Raw genomic sequence first — 17,295 nt, 5'->3', positions numbered from 1 at the left:
CCACATGTCTCTGGATCTTACCGCAGGACAACAACCGAGCAAAGATCACCATGGTGGGACTATATATTTAATTATTCTATCCTCGTGTGTTCTCATGTATCCTCAGAAATCCTCAAGTCTCCCTTGCTATAGCATTTCAATCTACAATCTCCCACTCAGTCATTACCAAGCACGGATAGTTTCGGAAATTAAAGAAAGGATGGCCTTTGATTGAACGTGGGAAGTCAATTTATGTTTTTAAATTTTCTATTCTATCGACATAGATCGTTATCCACGCGCTGTTGCAGAAGTGTGTGGTTAGATACCGATGCAGCAATGTTGCAAATGCAGGTTTTGTGCGCGAACAGAGACCCTGATGAAATCGATTGTATTGCTGCCAGGCTGAATGCTTGTGGTTTGCAGTGGTTCCCTATGCGGCTTTGTTGCATGCTACTGACAGCTTTGACTCGCTGTGGGTTTTGGTTGGAGCTGAATCTGCATTTTAAAAATGGAGATGAAACATTTTGGCGGATGAACAATATGATCTGCTTGCCTCATATTTGCTGAACACTGTAAGCATTGAATGCATCCTATGACTCATTTCTTATTTTGCCATTGCACCATTAGGCCAAGGGCCAGTGGACATCAGTGTTATCCACAAATCCGTACTCTGGAAAGTGTGAAAAGTACTACAATTATGACAAAGCAAAGACATATATTAATGTATTTAGGTTTCAGTTTCTGTGCAATCAATATACTGTATAATACGAAGTTGAATTGGAACCAGGTTTAATAATATATTCTTCATGATATAAAAACCAACGGCAAACAACAGCGCTTGTTGAAAGAAGCCTTTACGCGTGAGGATAGATCCTTTAAACCAGACAGGCTTTTCTGTCAGGAAGTGGAAAGCAGAACAGGAGAATGTTGTGAATCATCATGGTTCATTTGGTTAAAGTTCTTTGTGTGTTTGAGGCGATTTCAACCCTCCAGATTAACTTCATTCAGTCAGGCTGACAAACAAACAGAAGATAACCTATAGTATCCACTCATCGTACAACTCGTAGCGGAACCTCCAATATCAATTTTGTCATCTAGAAAAACAGCAACAGGTTGGTTGAACCTCTGAAGACTTGAAAAACTGAAATCGTCTTTTTTTTTTTTATATATATGACTTTGAAAATGCAGAAAAGTAGGTCTTTATCAATTCAAATAATTTGGTTGATTCAGTGGGTTTCCCCTTTTGAATCTGTTTGTGTGTGTGTGTGTGTGTGTGTGTGTGTGTGTGTGTGTGTGTGTGTGTGTGTGTGTGTGTGTGTGTGTGTGTGTGTGTGTGTGTGTGTGTGTGTGTGTGTGTGTGTGTGTGCGTGCGTGCGTGCGTGCGTGTCTGTGTGTGTGGGTCTGCTTTTTGTTTAATTTCTGCTGTACTTTGATAGCCAACCATATAAATGGAAATCCCCTTCAACCACACCAACGGGAGCTGTTCTCGTGACAACATCCTGAAGGCGGTGGTCTTCCCCGTCCTCTACTCTGTCCTCTTCCTGCTTGGGGGGGCGCTGAACGCCCTGGCCGCCTGGGTCTTCTTTCGCATCCCCTCCCGCTCGTACTTCATCATCTACCTGAAGAACATCGTGGTGGCCGACGTGGTCATGACCTTCACCTTCCCCTTCAAGGTTGGTCCGACTCCGTAGCAATACAAACACAAAGCTCCGCCTTCACAAGAGGAGCCATCCTATAAATCCTACCATTTCTTTGGCTTGTTTTTTTTCCGAATTTTCTCCCAGATCCTGTCGGACTCCGGCGTGGCGTCGGTGGGGCTGCGTGTGTTCGTGTGCCGCGTGTCCTCCGTCCTCTTCTACCTCACCATGTACGTCAGCATCCTCTTCTTCGGCCTCATCAGCATCGACCGCTGCCGGAAGACCCTGTGGCCCTTCAAGGGCACCAACGCCGCCCGGCTGACCCGGCGCAAGCTGCTCTCGGGGGCCATCTGGGGCTCCCTGCTGGCCCTGTGCATCCCCAACGTGGTACTCACCAGCCGGACCCCCGCCTCGCCACGCTTTAAGTGCAGCGACTTGAAGACGGAGGCGGGACTGCGCTGGCACGAGGTGGTCAACCACGTGTGTCAGGTGATCTTCTGGGTCAACCTGGTGGCCGTGGTGGTGTGCTACGCCCTCATCACCAAGGAGCTTTACGTCTCCTATTCCCGCGCCAGGAACCGCGGCGCGGGCGGAGCTGTAGCCACGACACCGGGCGGAGGCAAACCCAGGAAGAGGAGCGTGAGCGGGAACGTGTTCCTGGTTCTGGCCGTGTTCTTCGTGTGCTTCGTGCCGTTCCATTTCGCCCGCGTGCCGTACACCATGAGTCAGACCCGGGACCTCCTGTTCGACTGCCGGCTCAAGCTGTTCTTCTTCCAGCTGAAGGAGATCACCCTGTGGCTGACCTCTCTCAACTCCCTGCTGGACCCCCTCATCTACTTCTTCCTCTGCCAGTCCTTCAGGACCACCCTGTTCCGGATCCTCAGGGTGGCCCCGGGCACATGCAGCTGGCCAGGGTTGGCATCGGGGGAGAACACGGCCAGCACCCCCCTGGGGGAGTCAGCTGCTGCTGGGGTGTAGAACCGGGAGACACACACGAGGGGTACCAGGACCAAGTCCCAAGTTTTGAAGGATGATTTTTTACAGGATATATGTTATTGGACTGTCGGATCAGCTGTAGACATCCCCTTTAAGACAACATGGTAGTGTAAATATATAAATATATATATATATACATATATATATGTAGATAAAAGTGAACTTTGGTCCACTCAAGGCTAGTTTAAATAGAGCATGAATGAATTATTGCATACAGCCGGGCTTACAATAACGAAAGCAGTCAGTAGGTTTTGCACTTTGAATACCTAAATACATTTGACCTGATCACTGAGAACCCCTGCAAAATGCATACTTTAATAAACAATGTACATTATAATGGGTTTATATTAAAGTAAACTGTGTAATACACATTCTTCTCATCACATTTGTTTATCAACAAATATGTCAGATATATGCAGATACCTAATTCCTGGGGATAGATGGTGATAGTTAAAGCTAAATAATGAGCTTGGAGAGTGGTGCTTTGTTTCATTCTCCCCAGACATATGGTACAGCCTGGTAGTAGGTGAATCGGATAATCTACAATTAATGATATTCTCTATCTTATGGATCATCAGTGGGTATTTATTCTCATAGTTTTAGCCAATATTTGGAAATGTAAATGGAATTGAATTGAATAGCCGATTTCAATGGACTCATATGGCAAATCCACTTCTATGTTTTTCTTTTAAATATGTGGCTTGCAATGTGCCGTAGGATGGTCTTTAGTACAAGTGGGATGGAAGCAGGAGACGTGATGTCTTCTGTGGCTCTGTGTCCAATGTCTGCCATCTCCCTGCAGGCATCACTGAGTAAGATGCCTTCCGCCCGCCTGCTCATTGATGATATGTATGTAAGTGTCTGCTCAATGTCTAAAAGGTTCAATAGTTAGCCAAGAGATCCTGCTAAGCTTCAGTAACATCAAAGGAAATGTTCTATCCATCGTCGCAAAGAACCTCAGGATTCATCAGTGATCTCATTGCTACCGTAACACATTAGCCTATCCCCAAGATGTCCTCAACCCCTTTCAACTTCTTTGTACTTGTTATAATACTCATGCATTTCCCTATATTGCAAAAATTAGGATCTTTTTCTTATCAAACAGATAGTCAATCAACCAATGAATTGATCATGGAAATGGATTGAAGCACAGAGCTGGAACACATAGATACCACCACTGTGTTTTCACCCATTGATAGGTCATTTTTCATTGATTTGCATCTTTAAGGTGTAACGGTCTGACCACTTTGAAGGTCCATTAGATCTGAAGAATTCGTCTAGGTGCGAGGCTGAGGAGGACAGTCTCTTGGTGAGTTCCCTGTACCTCTACGGATGTCATGGTGATGTCAGCTGAATACAGCATCCCTGTGTATTAACAAACGGATCCAATGCTGTGCATTGGATCTATATCTTCATTGAACATTATTGCGTGTAATGTATATGAATACAAATATTTGTTTGGCATTCTGTCGCGTTTGAAGCCTTTGTTGGTTTTGGGTCGACTGAAAAATCCTACAGTGACCAGTTTTTAAGGTATTGCAAGCACAACCGGTAAAAAGTAATTGTTGACATTTTTCTCTAATGCTTATTTTGTCTTGTTTTACTGGCCAATAAACTTTTTCAGTTTGTTTATTTGCAGTTGAGGTTTATACAACCTATTCTTAACCATGGCAAGGCTTGTCTGTGTATGTGTTAGAAGAGGCCAATGGTTGTGGCATGGAATGCTAGATTTAAAGTCTAAAAAGAAACAGGTTTAAAATCCAGGAAATAAACAAATGAGCCGGTGGTGCGTGCCGCAGCACTCAGTAAAGACAAACTTCTAACTTACGAACAATGCAAATCCTGTTAAGCTCCCCAAACGGAGCACATTCAAAGCATTTAGTTAACATAATTTTAATTTCCATAACATAATCCTGAAAGTCAACAAAACATATCGGCCAACACTAAGCCGGCTTCATTTGCGTGAAATTTCAATTTCAGTTTTGTTTCCTGTTGTTCTTTCCCTTTTCTAACAGCACTGGACTTGAGGGCCCACACACCTACCATGAGTCACACACGCTTGTCTCCTGGTTGTATCTCTGTACCTTCCTCGTGGCTCTGTTCTCAATGGTGTGTCTACCTGGATCTGTGTCCGCGCCAACTCGTCCTTCAGGGTGTATCTGAAACATCTGGCGGCCACTGGCCTCACTGGCCTCACTGGCCTCACTGTCCCAATCCGGGCCGCCAGCATCCCCCCGGGAGCAGCTGTGAGCCTAAAAGCATTTGCATGTCTCTACTCCAACGTTGTCTTCATGCTGTTTGCGCAAAAGTACCTGTTTAATGGGGCTCATCAGCCTAGATCGTTTTTTCAAAATCGCCAGGCCAGTGTTAAGTTGCTCGGGCAGAGCTTAAGGGCTGATTATGGTCCCACATTCACGCAGAACCAAAAAAGTGTGACGTGGGACCATAATCAGCCCTTTAGTGTTGGAGAACAACTCTGTACCACAGCTCATCAGCTCATCACACACATAACCACATCCTATCAAACAGTGTTTTACCGAGACCTGTAAGCTTTCCCATCATTCTTTTCTAATTGTATTTATTTATATCAATGAGTGTTTTTGTGTATTGCTCTCAATGGGAAAGTGTGAGTTTCTCCAAACCCAGTGTGACAATGCATATCTGCTTATTGCTGTACCCACATTTTATTCAGACGGCTGCATGTGTTTGGGCCATGCTATTCGTATGCACTTCCATCCCCACCAGTCTCTTCAACCACCTGAGTCCAGGTGACACGACAGGAGACCCATGCATGTCCATGAAAGGTCTGGCCGGCCTCACACTCCACCAGCGAGTCGTCTTGTTCTTTTTTTAACCCCCCCCCCCCCCCCCCCTCAACAATCGTAACGAAGCCCCCCAGGAGGGGGGGGGGCCCGCCTTGAACATCCTGCATACGGGCCCGTCGTTGCCTTGTTACGCCACTGAGGGAAGTAAAAAACCAAACTGAGAGTCTCTCTTGTCATCCTCCTGTTCTGAGTATGTTTTATGCCTTTGCCCAGAATTACTTTCTCGCACTCCCGTAAGACACACAGTGCGTGCCTCAGTGGTACGCACTCTCGTCTGTGTGTAGGAAACATTGGTTGAAGATGGCACACGACATCGATGTCTGGCTTTGAAGCAACAACTTATGTCTGGATGCCTTCCTCTGTGTCTTTCTGTGCGAGGAGTTTAGAGCAAAAGTGGTAGTGATGATGCAGAGGGAAAGTACTTCCCAAATCTCAGGTGGAAATAGAAGAAATTGCCTCGCAGGAGATACATTGAATGTTTTTTTTTGTCAAATATAGGAAAACTGGTAAATATTGTATTGGATGCATAAAAGTAGGCATTATCATGAACATTGAGCATGATAATGCTCAACAATATCATGAGCGTTTGATTGTTTCCCTTAAATGTGGGTTTGTGGTGCCCCCTACAGAAAGCTTTTAGGAACAAGCTTTATAAAAGATAGTGAAATAATTATCAATTGTGTTTCAATTGTAAACAACCTTATCCTATTGTTTCCTACATCTACCTCTATGCACAATATGTATGCAAAGCTGGATGTCTGAACAGTGCTGACTTCATAATGTGTGTGATTGTGCATCATGTGTGTACAGGTAAGCTATGTTTGTTCGTTATAATCCAACTTCTACTTTTTGTAAATTACATGCAACAAAACTTGATGCATCTGTACAGAGACCGCAGTTTTTACCGCCAACAAAAGAAAACACTTCATTGTTTTAACTGAGCGAGGCACGAATATGTTTCCCTATCTTTGCATTTTCCCGGATGACCTGTGTGCCCGGTCACAGATGAAATACCACTTTGTTTATTAGGAAAAAAAGGTGTTACCAAACTGCGTCCTTCTAAAGAATACATGCAGTACCCCATTCTCAATACATTTCATGCATTATGCCATTCCGAAAGCTGAGCTAATCACGGTGAGTGTGATGATAACATCACAATTCCTACGATCCATGCATTTATATCTTTAGTTCACAAAGCAATATTTTACATTAGGAATGCTCCACAAAATTGCATTAATTAGACTGTACTTACTTTTTGCGATTGATTCAATAATATCCCGAAGCTTTAACAACCTTGTGGTTTCTTCATGCCTGCTACAACGTGTGCTGTGTCGTTTGCCTTTTCTTAAACTGCTCCTGACCTGTTTCATCCAAGCTCCATTAAATTAGTATTCAATTGGTAGTCAACAAAAACAATTTTTGTTACATGACATGTTTGTGTTTGTGACCCACTGATCTTCTCTAGGTGCAACGATGACATCGAATGTAACATCTGCTACCATGACGGACTGTCCCAGTGGGCCTGGAATGTTTTTGCCCTTTTTATATTGTATAATTTTTCCTTTCGGTGTTGCGCTCAATAGCATAGCGGTATGGATCTCACTGCACGTCCGCTCCACCTCCACCTTCATGGTGTACCTGGGGAACCTGGTGTTGTCTGACATGGTTGTGACTCTGCTGATCCCCTTCGAGGTCTTTCAGGATCTCAACACTGTGTCGGCTGTGTTCCATATGTTTTCCTGTCGTTTCCTAAAGCCCATGAAATACACATGCATGTACGTGAGTATCTCTGTGTTGGGCCTCATCAGTGTAGACCGCTTCTTCAAGATCGTCCAGCCCCGCGGTCAGATGTTGTGCCAGAACCTCCTCTTTGGGAGATGGGTCTCTGCCATCGTCTGGGTGTTCATGATCACGACCACGGGGTTACCCAACATGGTTTTAACCGACCGTTACCCCAACACATCATCCGCCGCGGGCAGCTGCATGGTCTACAAAGGGGAACCGGGTATCAGGGTCCATGAAGTGGTCACTATCTCTCTCAACCTGTTTTTCTGGCTGGTCTGTGTGCTGGTCGTTGTATGCTACATGTGCATCGCCCAGACGGTCATCCAGTCCTTCCGCAAGTCGGGAAGCAGCAACAGCCAGGCCAAGCAGACGACCAAGCTGCGCGTCTTCCTGGTCCTCTTGGTGTTCCTGGTGTGCTTCGGGCCATACCACTTGGTCCGAGTCCCGTACACCTTCCAGCAGACCAAGTCGAACGGCTCCTGCAGTGACCCTTTGAGCCGCTACGCCAAGGAGCTGGGTCTGTTGTTCGCCACCGTCAACGTCTGCCTGGATCCCATCGTGTACTTCTTCCTGTGCAGAGAGTATAACGAGAAGCTCACGGCCATGATTACAGACGCAGGGAATGCGTGGAGGAGACCTCGAGCGTGGGGTAAATCATAAAGGCCAACCTGAGACCTGTGACCTGTTTGTTTTTGCTTCTTCGGTGAGCAGAAGGCAGATAACTAGGCATGTGTGGTATGACTTTTTTTTTTTTTTTGTTGAACTATCTAGGTCTAACTTCCTTTGTGTCTCTTGGTACCCGTTTATTAACTGGTATGCATGTGTATTCTTTGTTAGTCGCGGCCACAACAGTCCTGAAGTGGTTGCTTGCTTCCTGTTCCACTGCAACACAAAACCATAACATAAAACAATTCTCACGGAACTGCCTTGCTGTGTCATTTTCATGGTGAAGATCAGTAGAATAGTCTTGCCAGTCACTGGTTACTTGGTTACTTGATTCAAGTTTATGAGTTGGTACATGTACAAACTCTTGGGAAATATTTGTCGGGGAGGAGTTGTTAAACAATAAAGTAGAAGATGTTTACTTAAGGATATTTGACTAAAATATATGCTAAACATGTATAATAGCACTGAGGTATACAAGCAGTAAGGGGTATCGAAAAGCGATATGTATAAGATAGTTAAATCATGGTTACTACATCATCTTCATCATCATCATCATCATCATCACCATCATCACCATCATTTTCATCATTGTCATCATCCTTATCATAATGACCATCAGAACCAGCAAAATTCTTAAGCTGAAGATTTTGAATGGCTCAAGACAGGCCATGAATAAATGATCCAAATAAATAATAGAATAATCCTTGAGGAAATGCTAGCCTGTGGTACTGCTCCCACCACACAGGAAATTATGTGATGTGGTTCTCAGAAACACATACTATTTTTGTAATGATAGCACAAAAGGGAATAAAAAGCTGTTGAAAGGCAAGCCCCGTCAGAGACCAGCTACAAGCGACTATACACGCTCTCCCATTGACAGGGATCAACGCAAACACATATTATATAAAAAATACAATAGATTCAAATGTGGGTACAGCCATGAGCAGATATGCATTGTAACACTGTGTTTGGTGAAAGCGTCACACTTTCCCAGTGACGGGAATGCACACAAACACTCATTAATACAAAAGATACTTAAGAAAATAATGATGTGATTGCTTACTGTAAAAGACTGTTCTGATAGGATGTGGTTATGAGCTGATGTGGCCCAGAGTTTGTCTGAAGATTAGGTAACGATAAGACTGTGGAGGCGGGTGGTTAGACGTTGGTTATGCTTCACTGGCCTGGGGAGGAGCTGTGGGTGTGCAGGTGCAGCAGGATGTCTCTGGTAGGTGCAAAAATGCATCCCCTCAGTGCCCATCCACAGCCTGTAAGACTTTACTCAAACCAGCGGAGGCAGGGGCACTGGCACGGAGCAAAACAAACCACTCGGCTGACAATAGGAACAGGAAGCAAGAAAGGAAGGGCTCTTTCACTCTGGGGCAGAACGGAAAGCTAATTTGGATTGTGACAAGACAGACACACATAAGAACCGGAGACCACCTTTTGTAAGAGCACATCAAATGAGGGGCAAACACACACGGGCGCATGCGCACACATACACATACACACACATGTGCGCACGCACACACGCACGAGCGCACACACACACACACACACACACACATACACACACACAGATACACACACACACTCACACCAACACACATACATGCACAGGTTACAGTGGTGCGAGGGGTTGAAACAGATTGTTTCAGCTGTAGCTGACCGGGTGGTTTTTTCAGTGGATAAAAAAAGCTTATTCAACTTCTTTCACTTCTTCATGTGTAGGGCTATATATCATTTCTGGTTTTGAAAGTGCTTTACATGTTCCCACGAACAAGACAATAAGGATACTCTGAGAGGTAAGCGTTCAAATTATAGCTGCAGTATATAGTGTGCAGTGTACAGTTTATTTTAGTTAGAGACCAATACATTCAAGTATTACAAATGTATTACATTAAAACAAGTATATGTATATATGCATATTTCTCGTCTACACATGTTTTTAAATAATTTAAACCATTTCTGAGGGAGTTTTCCCTAGTTATACCATTCTGTAGCATACACTCAAAAAAATATTTAAGCCCAAAAGTTAAAATGTATGCATTTCAATTACATGACAATTTTCCATCTATTTTGATCACATAACTCCAATGTAAAAAATGACATTTCAATCCATGTTTATTAATCATGTTCATTCAACATGAATAAATTAGATAAACTCAACATTAATCAATTAAATTGGACTTACTCAGGTATTATGCATAAACCCAATGTATTTGGTTAGATTACATGAACATGATTAATAAACATGGATTGAAATGTCATTTTTTACATTGGAGTTATGTGATCAAAATAGATGGAAAATTGTCATGTAATTGAAATGCATACATTTTAACTTTTGGGCTTAAATAGTCTTCACTGTACCTCAGTTTTCGTATTCTGCTGAAATTCAGCTACAACAATCACTGTTTACAAAAACACAAGTTAAATATCATTTTGCGAAGAAATAAGAAGGTAGGACATACATTAGAGCAATTATCCATATTTATTACGACAACAAGGAGCCTGGAAAGGAATTTGGAAAATAAATAAAAAACAAATACATTTATTGACAGTTGTACAAATTAGTACAATCTCCTGTGTGTGTGTGTGTGTGTGTGTGTGTGTGTGTGTGTGTGTGGAGATTGAGATTGATCCAGAGGCAACTGTTAGTGTGATCTGAAGAGCACTAAATTACAAGAATAACGCTGAGCTCAATACCTGCTTGATACTGGTGATATGTCACAAAGTTTACACTCCCACATTCACACAAACCTGCAGAAAAAAAAGAAAGGGTGGAAGGGACAGATTAGCTGATCAATATTTTAGTAGAGAAAACCCAACAAAAAATGCCACTAATACTTACTATTAAGAGGTTGCCCTGGTTTTCACAAAGTAAATCCAAAGAGAGAATACCTGAATATGAAAATTGAGGAAAAGTAGGCTATAAGTGACAATTCACACGAGACGATAAATGTAAGTCCATGGGCATGAATCCCCCCAACAGCCGCCATTACCAACTCTCGTCCAAAACTGTGGTAATATGGCATCTTTGGACGTTTTAATACATTTGGAGATGGCAAAGTATAGCATATATTCGAACTGTGTTTTATCAAAACAACCACGTTTTCATAGATTACCAGTACACTCCCGACAACAGGCTCTCACTCCCTACTCAACGGCTGGACGTGTACGGTCGGCAACCACTCCCTCGATTGCACCTTAACGGCCAGGAGCCAGTCAATCGCGGGGACATGCGAAATACGATAGCTAGCTAAATGCTTTGGCAGACCCAATGTCGTAGTGCTAGCCACCTGACGTAAACCATGCCTAAATGCTAAGGGCACAAGCCGTTGCACAACATAAGCCAAGGGATTTGCGATACCATTGTGAAAGCAATAGCATATTTATTAGGGGTGCAACGGATCAAAAAACTCACGGTTCGGATCGTTCCTCGGATCAAGAGTCACGGATCGGATCATTTTTCGGATCAGCAAAAAAAATAAAAAAATAGCGTTTGTGATTGCTTTAGCCCGGTCTGATTGTGGAAGAAGGGGCTGCTTAAATGCCGCGGTGATGAGCGGTTGTTGAGCCGCTTTCGGTTTCACTCCTGTCAGTGAAACACCGGGGTGATGTCGCTGTAAATGCGTGGCCATGCTCGATGTGTTTTTCTTTATGTTGGCAAAGCTATGTCAGCTACGTGTTACGTCTGTGTGGTAACCTAGGCGACAGGTTTGTGTGGCAGCGCGAGTATGGAAACAGACGTAGCACTGGAGGCAGCAGTTATCGTTACAGTAGTCACCGAAGTCTAGCCTACTTTTATTTTCCATGCCCACTGTTCTTCATGTTGTACGCTGAGGACAATAAATCACAACGAGCCATAGGACTGTTTGATTATTGAAAAGGGAACTGTTGCGGACTTTTACCCAGAGCGTGTTAAGTAGCTCTGTCCCTGGAACTAGCAGGAATGGTTACGGCTGTGTGTGGACTGAACATGCGCAATTTTTTTTTTCATAAATCAATCCGCGGATCATGCGTGTGCCGAACCGAAATAGATGATCCGAACGGATCACGGATCAATGATGATCCGTTGCACCCCTAATATTTATGGTGTTTCATTACTATTTTCCTAGCCAGGTTACCCAGCTAGTTAGCTAAATAGTTAGCTAGTGCTAGTTACAGTGCTAGATAACTCGCCTAAATGAATAAAGAAACGCTTATATTCAGTAACAGAACATCTATTCTAATGTTACCCATTAAACATGTGGACATCTAATAAATAATCGGTTTCTAGTTAACTTAAACGGATAAAAAGCTTACCAAACTCGGTCCATTTATCAGCACGAGGTCTGCTGGTTCAGGAATGAAAGAGTGGCTTCAGGTGGATCCAATGAATTCCAGTGAAACGATTAAATAGACTTAATGTGAATAAAACAGATTTAATTTCCTATTGAACTGGTTTATGTTGTATTTAATGAATATGGATGAATATAATATATGATGTATTTACTTTAAACAGGTTTAATTTAAATGTTAAGCTTAAAGTTTATTATGGCAAAAAAACATTTTTTTGAGTGTACACTCCAACTCTGATGTTATTCTTGTGTGCTCAACAGTTAGCTTATTTTAGAACTATTCTTGTATTTATTGAGTACATTATTGGAAAACTTCACTGTTCAATGTGAAGTCTCGTTAAGTATGTTTTGATTAAAATGTTTATTAGTTTGGGGCTATTCCCCGGGTGGACCTAAGAATATAATCCACCCCACACAACAAAATATTTTTAAGAAAATACCCATTCAGCATTCCCATCCCCACGGGGATTGTTGATGGAATGGGTTTGAAAGGGCTGTTTCATCTCTCTGTTGCAGACTCTGTACATCAATGCAGGTTGTGAGGATGAACATCAGCCTGCCCAACAACTCCGTCCAGTGTCGGCGGGACACCAGCGTGACCTCCGTGGTCTTCCCCTGCCTGTACAGCCTGCTCTTCCTCTGCGCCCTGGTGCTCAACTCCCTGGCCGCCTGGATCTTCTTCAAAATCCCCAGTACCTCCACGTTTGTGGTGTATCTCAAAAATGTGGTGAGAAAAAACTTAGAAGCGGATACAGAGCCCGGGATGCGACATGGGACTCATTGTGCGCGTATATACGGTTTATAACTCGCAGGTGCGCTTTAGTAAGTCGCACGCAAGTTTTAAGTTAATCAGACGCGCGCTTTAGTCAATCGCACGCAAGTTTTAAGTTAATCAGACGCGGGCTATTGTAAGTCGTACCGTACGCAAGTTTGAAGTTAATCAGTCTCTCTCGCTTTAGCAGTCCTAAAATGCACGCAAGATTTAAATGTATCAACGCTTTACTAGGGCGCATTTGGGCTTAACACGCCCCCTTCACTACACTATTCATTGATCAGACGGTGCCATGTCCGGAAGCGTAAGGAGCCCGGGAGGTGACATTGAAGTGGTGTTAAAAAAAACGCAAGACAAGAGCGTTGGTTTAGGGGGCGATTCCAACCTCGATGGCCATCCAATACTAATATTGTATTCACTTGTTTTATGCAAGATTGCGTGTCTACAAAAATGGCATACAAATATAAACAGTGTCTTTGTCTATCTATCATCGTTGACGTGGTTGCTTGCCTTGTGTCATAGGTCCTATATTCTCCATCTATAATCAATACTGGCCTCCTGATGATTGACAGTTGGTGGCCGACTTTACCGATGATGACACATACCCATGTATCCTCCATCTAAAAGCAACCCCATTGGCTCGTTGATTGACAGGTGGTGGCCGACTTCCTGATGACGCTCACCTTCCCCATCAAGGTGCTGAGCGACGCTGGCATCGGGTCGTGGCAGCTGCGCGTTGTCTACTGCCGCTACTCGGCCGTGCTCTTCTATATCAGCATGTACATCAGCATCATCCTGCTGGGACTCATCAGCCTGGACCGCTACCTAAAGATCGTGCGGCCCTTCGGCAAGGGGCCCCTGCAGCAAGTCAGGGTTGGCCAGTTCCTGAGCGCCGGTGTCTGGGTGGTGATGCTCTCCCTGGCGCTGCCCAACACCGTCCTCAGCGACCGCATGCCCCTGTCCCCCGGGGCCAAGTTCAAGTGCACAACCATGAAGGGAGAGGCGGGGATGGCGTGGCACGAGGGATTTACCTACTTCGTTCAGGTGAGGGGTCCGTCGGGGGTCCGCTGCTTTACTGCCCACGCTCAGGTTTAATCAGTGCTTTTCTGTGGTTTGCTTTATTCCATGAGTTGTATGTATGTGTTTGTCCGTTTTGTATGGGTAACTTCCACAACCCCATCGTCACTTTGTCCAAGCGCTGGTCTCCCTACCACCTGAGTGAATTTATCCTCGGTCTCTGGCTCAGAGATTCTGGCCTGGCTTTAGAGAAGGGTCCCATTTCCTCCCGCCGACTGTAAAGGCATGTGGCTACTGGCTAGAGCGGGTTGGCTGGTAACCGGAAGGTTGCTAGTTCAATTGTAGAGGTGTCCCTAAGAAAGAAGACACCTAACCCTAACTGCTCACGAGCCTGCCTTCCATGGTTGAAACCGTCGTCAGTTTTTGAATATGAAAGGATGAATATTGTAAGGTGCTTTGTGTGGCCACTGGTTAGAAAAGATCTATATAAATGCATTCCGTTTATAAGGAACACAAACTAAAATATAACTAATCAAAACAGGTTTAATAGGTTTAAAAGATACAGTAATTCCCTGTTAAACATGCACAGATGTTTTTGCTGTGTAGGCCTATACCATTGGCCCTTTTTCACAGTAGGATTTTTTTTCATGACATTCATTATTGGTGTGTTCGCTTAGGTATGGCAGTGCACCGGTAGCAACTAGCCATGCAAATGTACACAGACCAGGCTGGTGTGTATACATATACATATATATGTATATATATATATATATATATACATATATACATTGGATATGTAATTATTTCTGATCCAAGTCACATTCTATCTTCTTGTGATGCTGCCGTGACCTGAGCAACCACTACATCCAACGATTCACTCATACGCTCACGACCGTAACGAGTGCCGCTTGTTCTCTGTTTCCAGGTGGTGTTCTGGTGCACGTTCGGGCTGATGGCTGTGTGCTACACCTTCATCAGTAAGAAGGTGTACGAGTCCTACATGGCCTCCAGGAGCAGCTCCAAGGCAGCCAGCCGCAGCACCAAGGCCAAGGTGTTCGTGGTGGTGGTGGTGTTCTTCATCTGCTTCGGCCCCTATCACTTCGTCCGCACGCCGTACACAATGACCCAGACCAAGGGCAAGACCAACCAGTGCGGGTCCAACTACGACCAAGCCCTGTACGTCGCCAAGGAGACCACCCTGTGGCTGTCGGCCACCAACGTGTGTCTGGACCCGCTCATCTACATCTTCCTGTGCAGCGTGTTCCGGAGGCGACTGACGGCCACACTGAGACGCAGGCCCCTCCCACAAGACATCGGGGAGTCGCCCACGGCAACCTCCACCCAGCGGGAGATGTCGATGATTGTCCCGACAAACGTGGTGTCGGGCAGCGAACATAATCTGTGAACGTACCCCGTCTGGTACCGTTACCGTGACGGCGGGGAAGGTTGTGGTGGTTTTGCACTTGTATATAACAGTTATTTCTAGTGTTATGTAGGGCAAAAGGTTTGGAAATGTTCCAAGGATATTTTTGTGTAGAAACCAATAAATATTTATTAATATTAATAAAAAAATTAACAAGTATATTATTTAGTAGGAATAGTAAGAAAGACAATATAGGCTTATATATATAGAGAGAAATATATATACATGTAGCCTATCTTACAATGTTTTTTTTTTTAAGTTTTGTGCTACATGAGACAGTGTGACACTGGTAAGCAGAGCGTTTCTATTTTTGATCCAGAACATCTTATACATTTCCTGGGCTCATGCTTGCAACTTGTTATCTTGCCTCGACTGCACTCCCCGTGCAAATTACAGTGGGGGCAGAGTGACTCCAGCAGGAAGGAAGAGTGGAATGGACGATAACCAGGGTTAGTGTGTGCTAGACACGTTATTGTTATGATGGGAAACATCTTTATTTCACGGTTATAGTTGTATCACGATTGTTATGGTGTTTTATGTTATTATGATGTGGTTTCAATGCAATATCATTCATACTGGCATCTGCGGATCAATAGGCCTACATAAAAAGTCCAACAGATAATGAATCAATTAATAAAATGTATGTTACAAAATAATGACAAAAATCAAAGCCTCACCACCGATGTGATTGAAGTGCGGGCATTAAAGTGCTTGGCTAGGCATTTATTTCTAAACCATCAGCTGAATTCTGATCACATGAGAGAAAGTGTGATCGGGACACATCAACTCCCCATGTTGAACAGCAGAGGGCAGTGGATTTCTGTTGGAAAATAAATGTTTTTGGAAATAATAATTGCCGTAAAGCAAGGTATTTCCTTCAAATCCCCTTTTATCCTTTGGCAGTCGGTTTAATGTTCTCCTTCCATAAGCCCGCTCTGCTTTGAGGAGCTGAGCGGATGGGCGGATGCTACACAGCCCGAAGAACACGGGATTGGGAAGACCGTCCCTAAGCAATTGTTCTACATCTTTTTTATGGTTTCCAATTACAGGCGGGATGAAAGACAACGCTTTTTTCCAATGCCGCACGAAACCTTGGGGAAAGCTTTGGGAATCACGATCTGGATCTTGCTTCATGCATACATCCATGGCTCCATGCCACCCCTTGTCACCTTGTCGACATAAACTTATATGTGGTCTGAAAATTAATGAGCTACGAGGCGCCCGGCGGCTGGGAAGCTATAGGCCATTTGTCAACGTCAGATTAAATTCTCTGACATGACCCGAGAAAGTGAATTATGATAGTTTGAAATACACTCAAATGTATGAAATTCTAATGAATAAGCATTCGCTTGAGCGATAAAGTTAGAGCGGTCGGCACTCGCGGACATTTGGGACAGATGATCATTAACACAAAATATAGGCCTACGGTCAAAGTATGCATACAACCACTTGGCACGAATGGACAGAAGTCCCAACAGCCTAAAACTCACGAAGAGACTTAGAAAAGCCTGCACAGCCAACTGGTCCTGCGGCCCTGCCCACCATCGGACAACCACAGTCCACCCCAAACCCTGCTAACAACGACCACCTAGCTGCCCCTATACTAACCCTGGTCCCACTTTACCCTGCCCTTTCTATACCCAACCCCCAGTCTCTCATCAGACTCGCGAACCCTGACCCCCAGTCCCTTTACCAATCCTAATACCCCTGACCATTCTATTCTTATCCCTGCCTCTAACCCCATAGGCCCCCTCAGCCAACTAAACCAAACCCTGATTCTCAACCCAGGTACAGACTGACTCAGTGACTATCACCTGTCTATTGCGAAGGGTCTGAGACACAGACAGAGCAGCAA

At 44.2% G+C, this 17,295-nt stretch overlaps 3 protein-coding genes across 4 annotated transcripts; all 3 read left to right on the top strand.

Moving 5' to 3' along the window:
- The first annotated feature begins 889 nt into the window (after positions 1–889).
- LOC130406010 (P2Y purinoceptor 12-like) lies at positions 890–4,214 on the top strand. Its single transcript, XM_056611375.1, has 3 exons — positions 890–1,091; positions 1,416–1,652; positions 1,764–4,214. The coding sequence occupies exons 2-3, from the start codon at positions 1,428–1,430 to the stop codon at positions 2,592–2,594; spliced, it is 1,056 nt and encodes a 351-aa protein (XP_056467350.1). The 5' UTR covers positions 890–1,091; positions 1,416–1,427; the 3' UTR covers positions 2,595–4,214.
- A 2,852-nt stretch (positions 4,215–7,066) lies between these two features.
- On the top strand, positions 7,067–7,882 carry LOC130405386 (P2Y purinoceptor 13-like). Its single transcript, XM_056610448.1, has one exon. It carries the CDS (start codon positions 7,067–7,069, stop codon positions 7,880–7,882), a length of 816 nt encoding a protein of 271 aa, XP_056466423.1.
- Positions 7,883–9,160: 1,278 nt separating this feature from the next.
- Positions 9,161–16,784, top strand: LOC130406497 (P2Y purinoceptor 12-like). Of its 2 annotated transcripts, XM_056612109.1 has the most exons (5): positions 9,161–9,336; positions 9,620–9,693; positions 12,745–12,955; positions 13,655–14,044; positions 14,943–16,783. In XM_056612109.1, exons 3-5 carry the CDS (start codon positions 12,758–12,760, stop codon positions 15,420–15,422), a joined length of 1,068 nt encoding a protein of 355 aa, XP_056468084.1. In that variant the 5' UTR covers positions 9,161–9,336; positions 9,620–9,693; positions 12,745–12,757; the 3' UTR covers positions 15,423–16,783. The 2 variants fall into 2 exon arrangements, with proteins under 2 accessions (XP_056468084.1, XP_056468085.1); XM_056612110.1 differs by lacking the exon at positions 9,161–9,336 and having other exon boundaries at positions 9,364–9,693; positions 13,697–14,044; positions 14,943–16,784.
- Positions 16,785–17,295: the final 511 nt, after the last annotated feature.

Source organism: Gadus chalcogrammus, chromosome 16 (genome assembly GCF_026213295.1).
Source record: "Gadus chalcogrammus isolate NIFS_2021 chromosome 16, NIFS_Gcha_1.0, whole genome shotgun sequence".
Taxonomy (NCBI): Eukaryota; Metazoa; Chordata; class Actinopteri; order Gadiformes; family Gadidae; genus Gadus; species Gadus chalcogrammus.
This window is presented reverse-complemented; position numbering and strand designations above follow the sequence as displayed.

Bases quoted from the DNA above. Each gene is read 5' to 3' on its own strand.
- LOC130405386 (XM_056610448.1), top strand. From the start codon at position 7,067: ATGGTGTACCTGGGGAACCTGGTGTTGTCTGACATGGTTGTGACTCTG.
- LOC130406010 (XM_056611375.1), top strand. From the start codon at position 1,428: ATGGAAATCCCCTTCAACCACACCAACGGGAGCTGTTCTCGTGACAAC. The intron at 1,653-1,763 runs GTTGGTCCGACT...ATTTTCTCCCAG, and splicing joins CCTTCACCTTCCCCTTCAAG to ATCCTGTCGGACTCCGGCGT.
- LOC130406497 (XM_056612109.1), top strand. From the start codon at position 12,758: ATGCAGGTTGTGAGGATGAACATCAGCCTGCCCAACAACTCCGTCCAG. The intron at 12,956-13,654 runs GTGAGAAAAAAC...GTTGATTGACAG, and splicing joins TGGTGTATCTCAAAAATGTG to GTGGTGGCCGACTTCCTGAT. The intron at 14,045-14,942 runs GTGAGGGGTCCG...CTCTGTTTCCAG, and splicing joins GATTTACCTACTTCGTTCAG to GTGGTGTTCTGGTGCACGTT.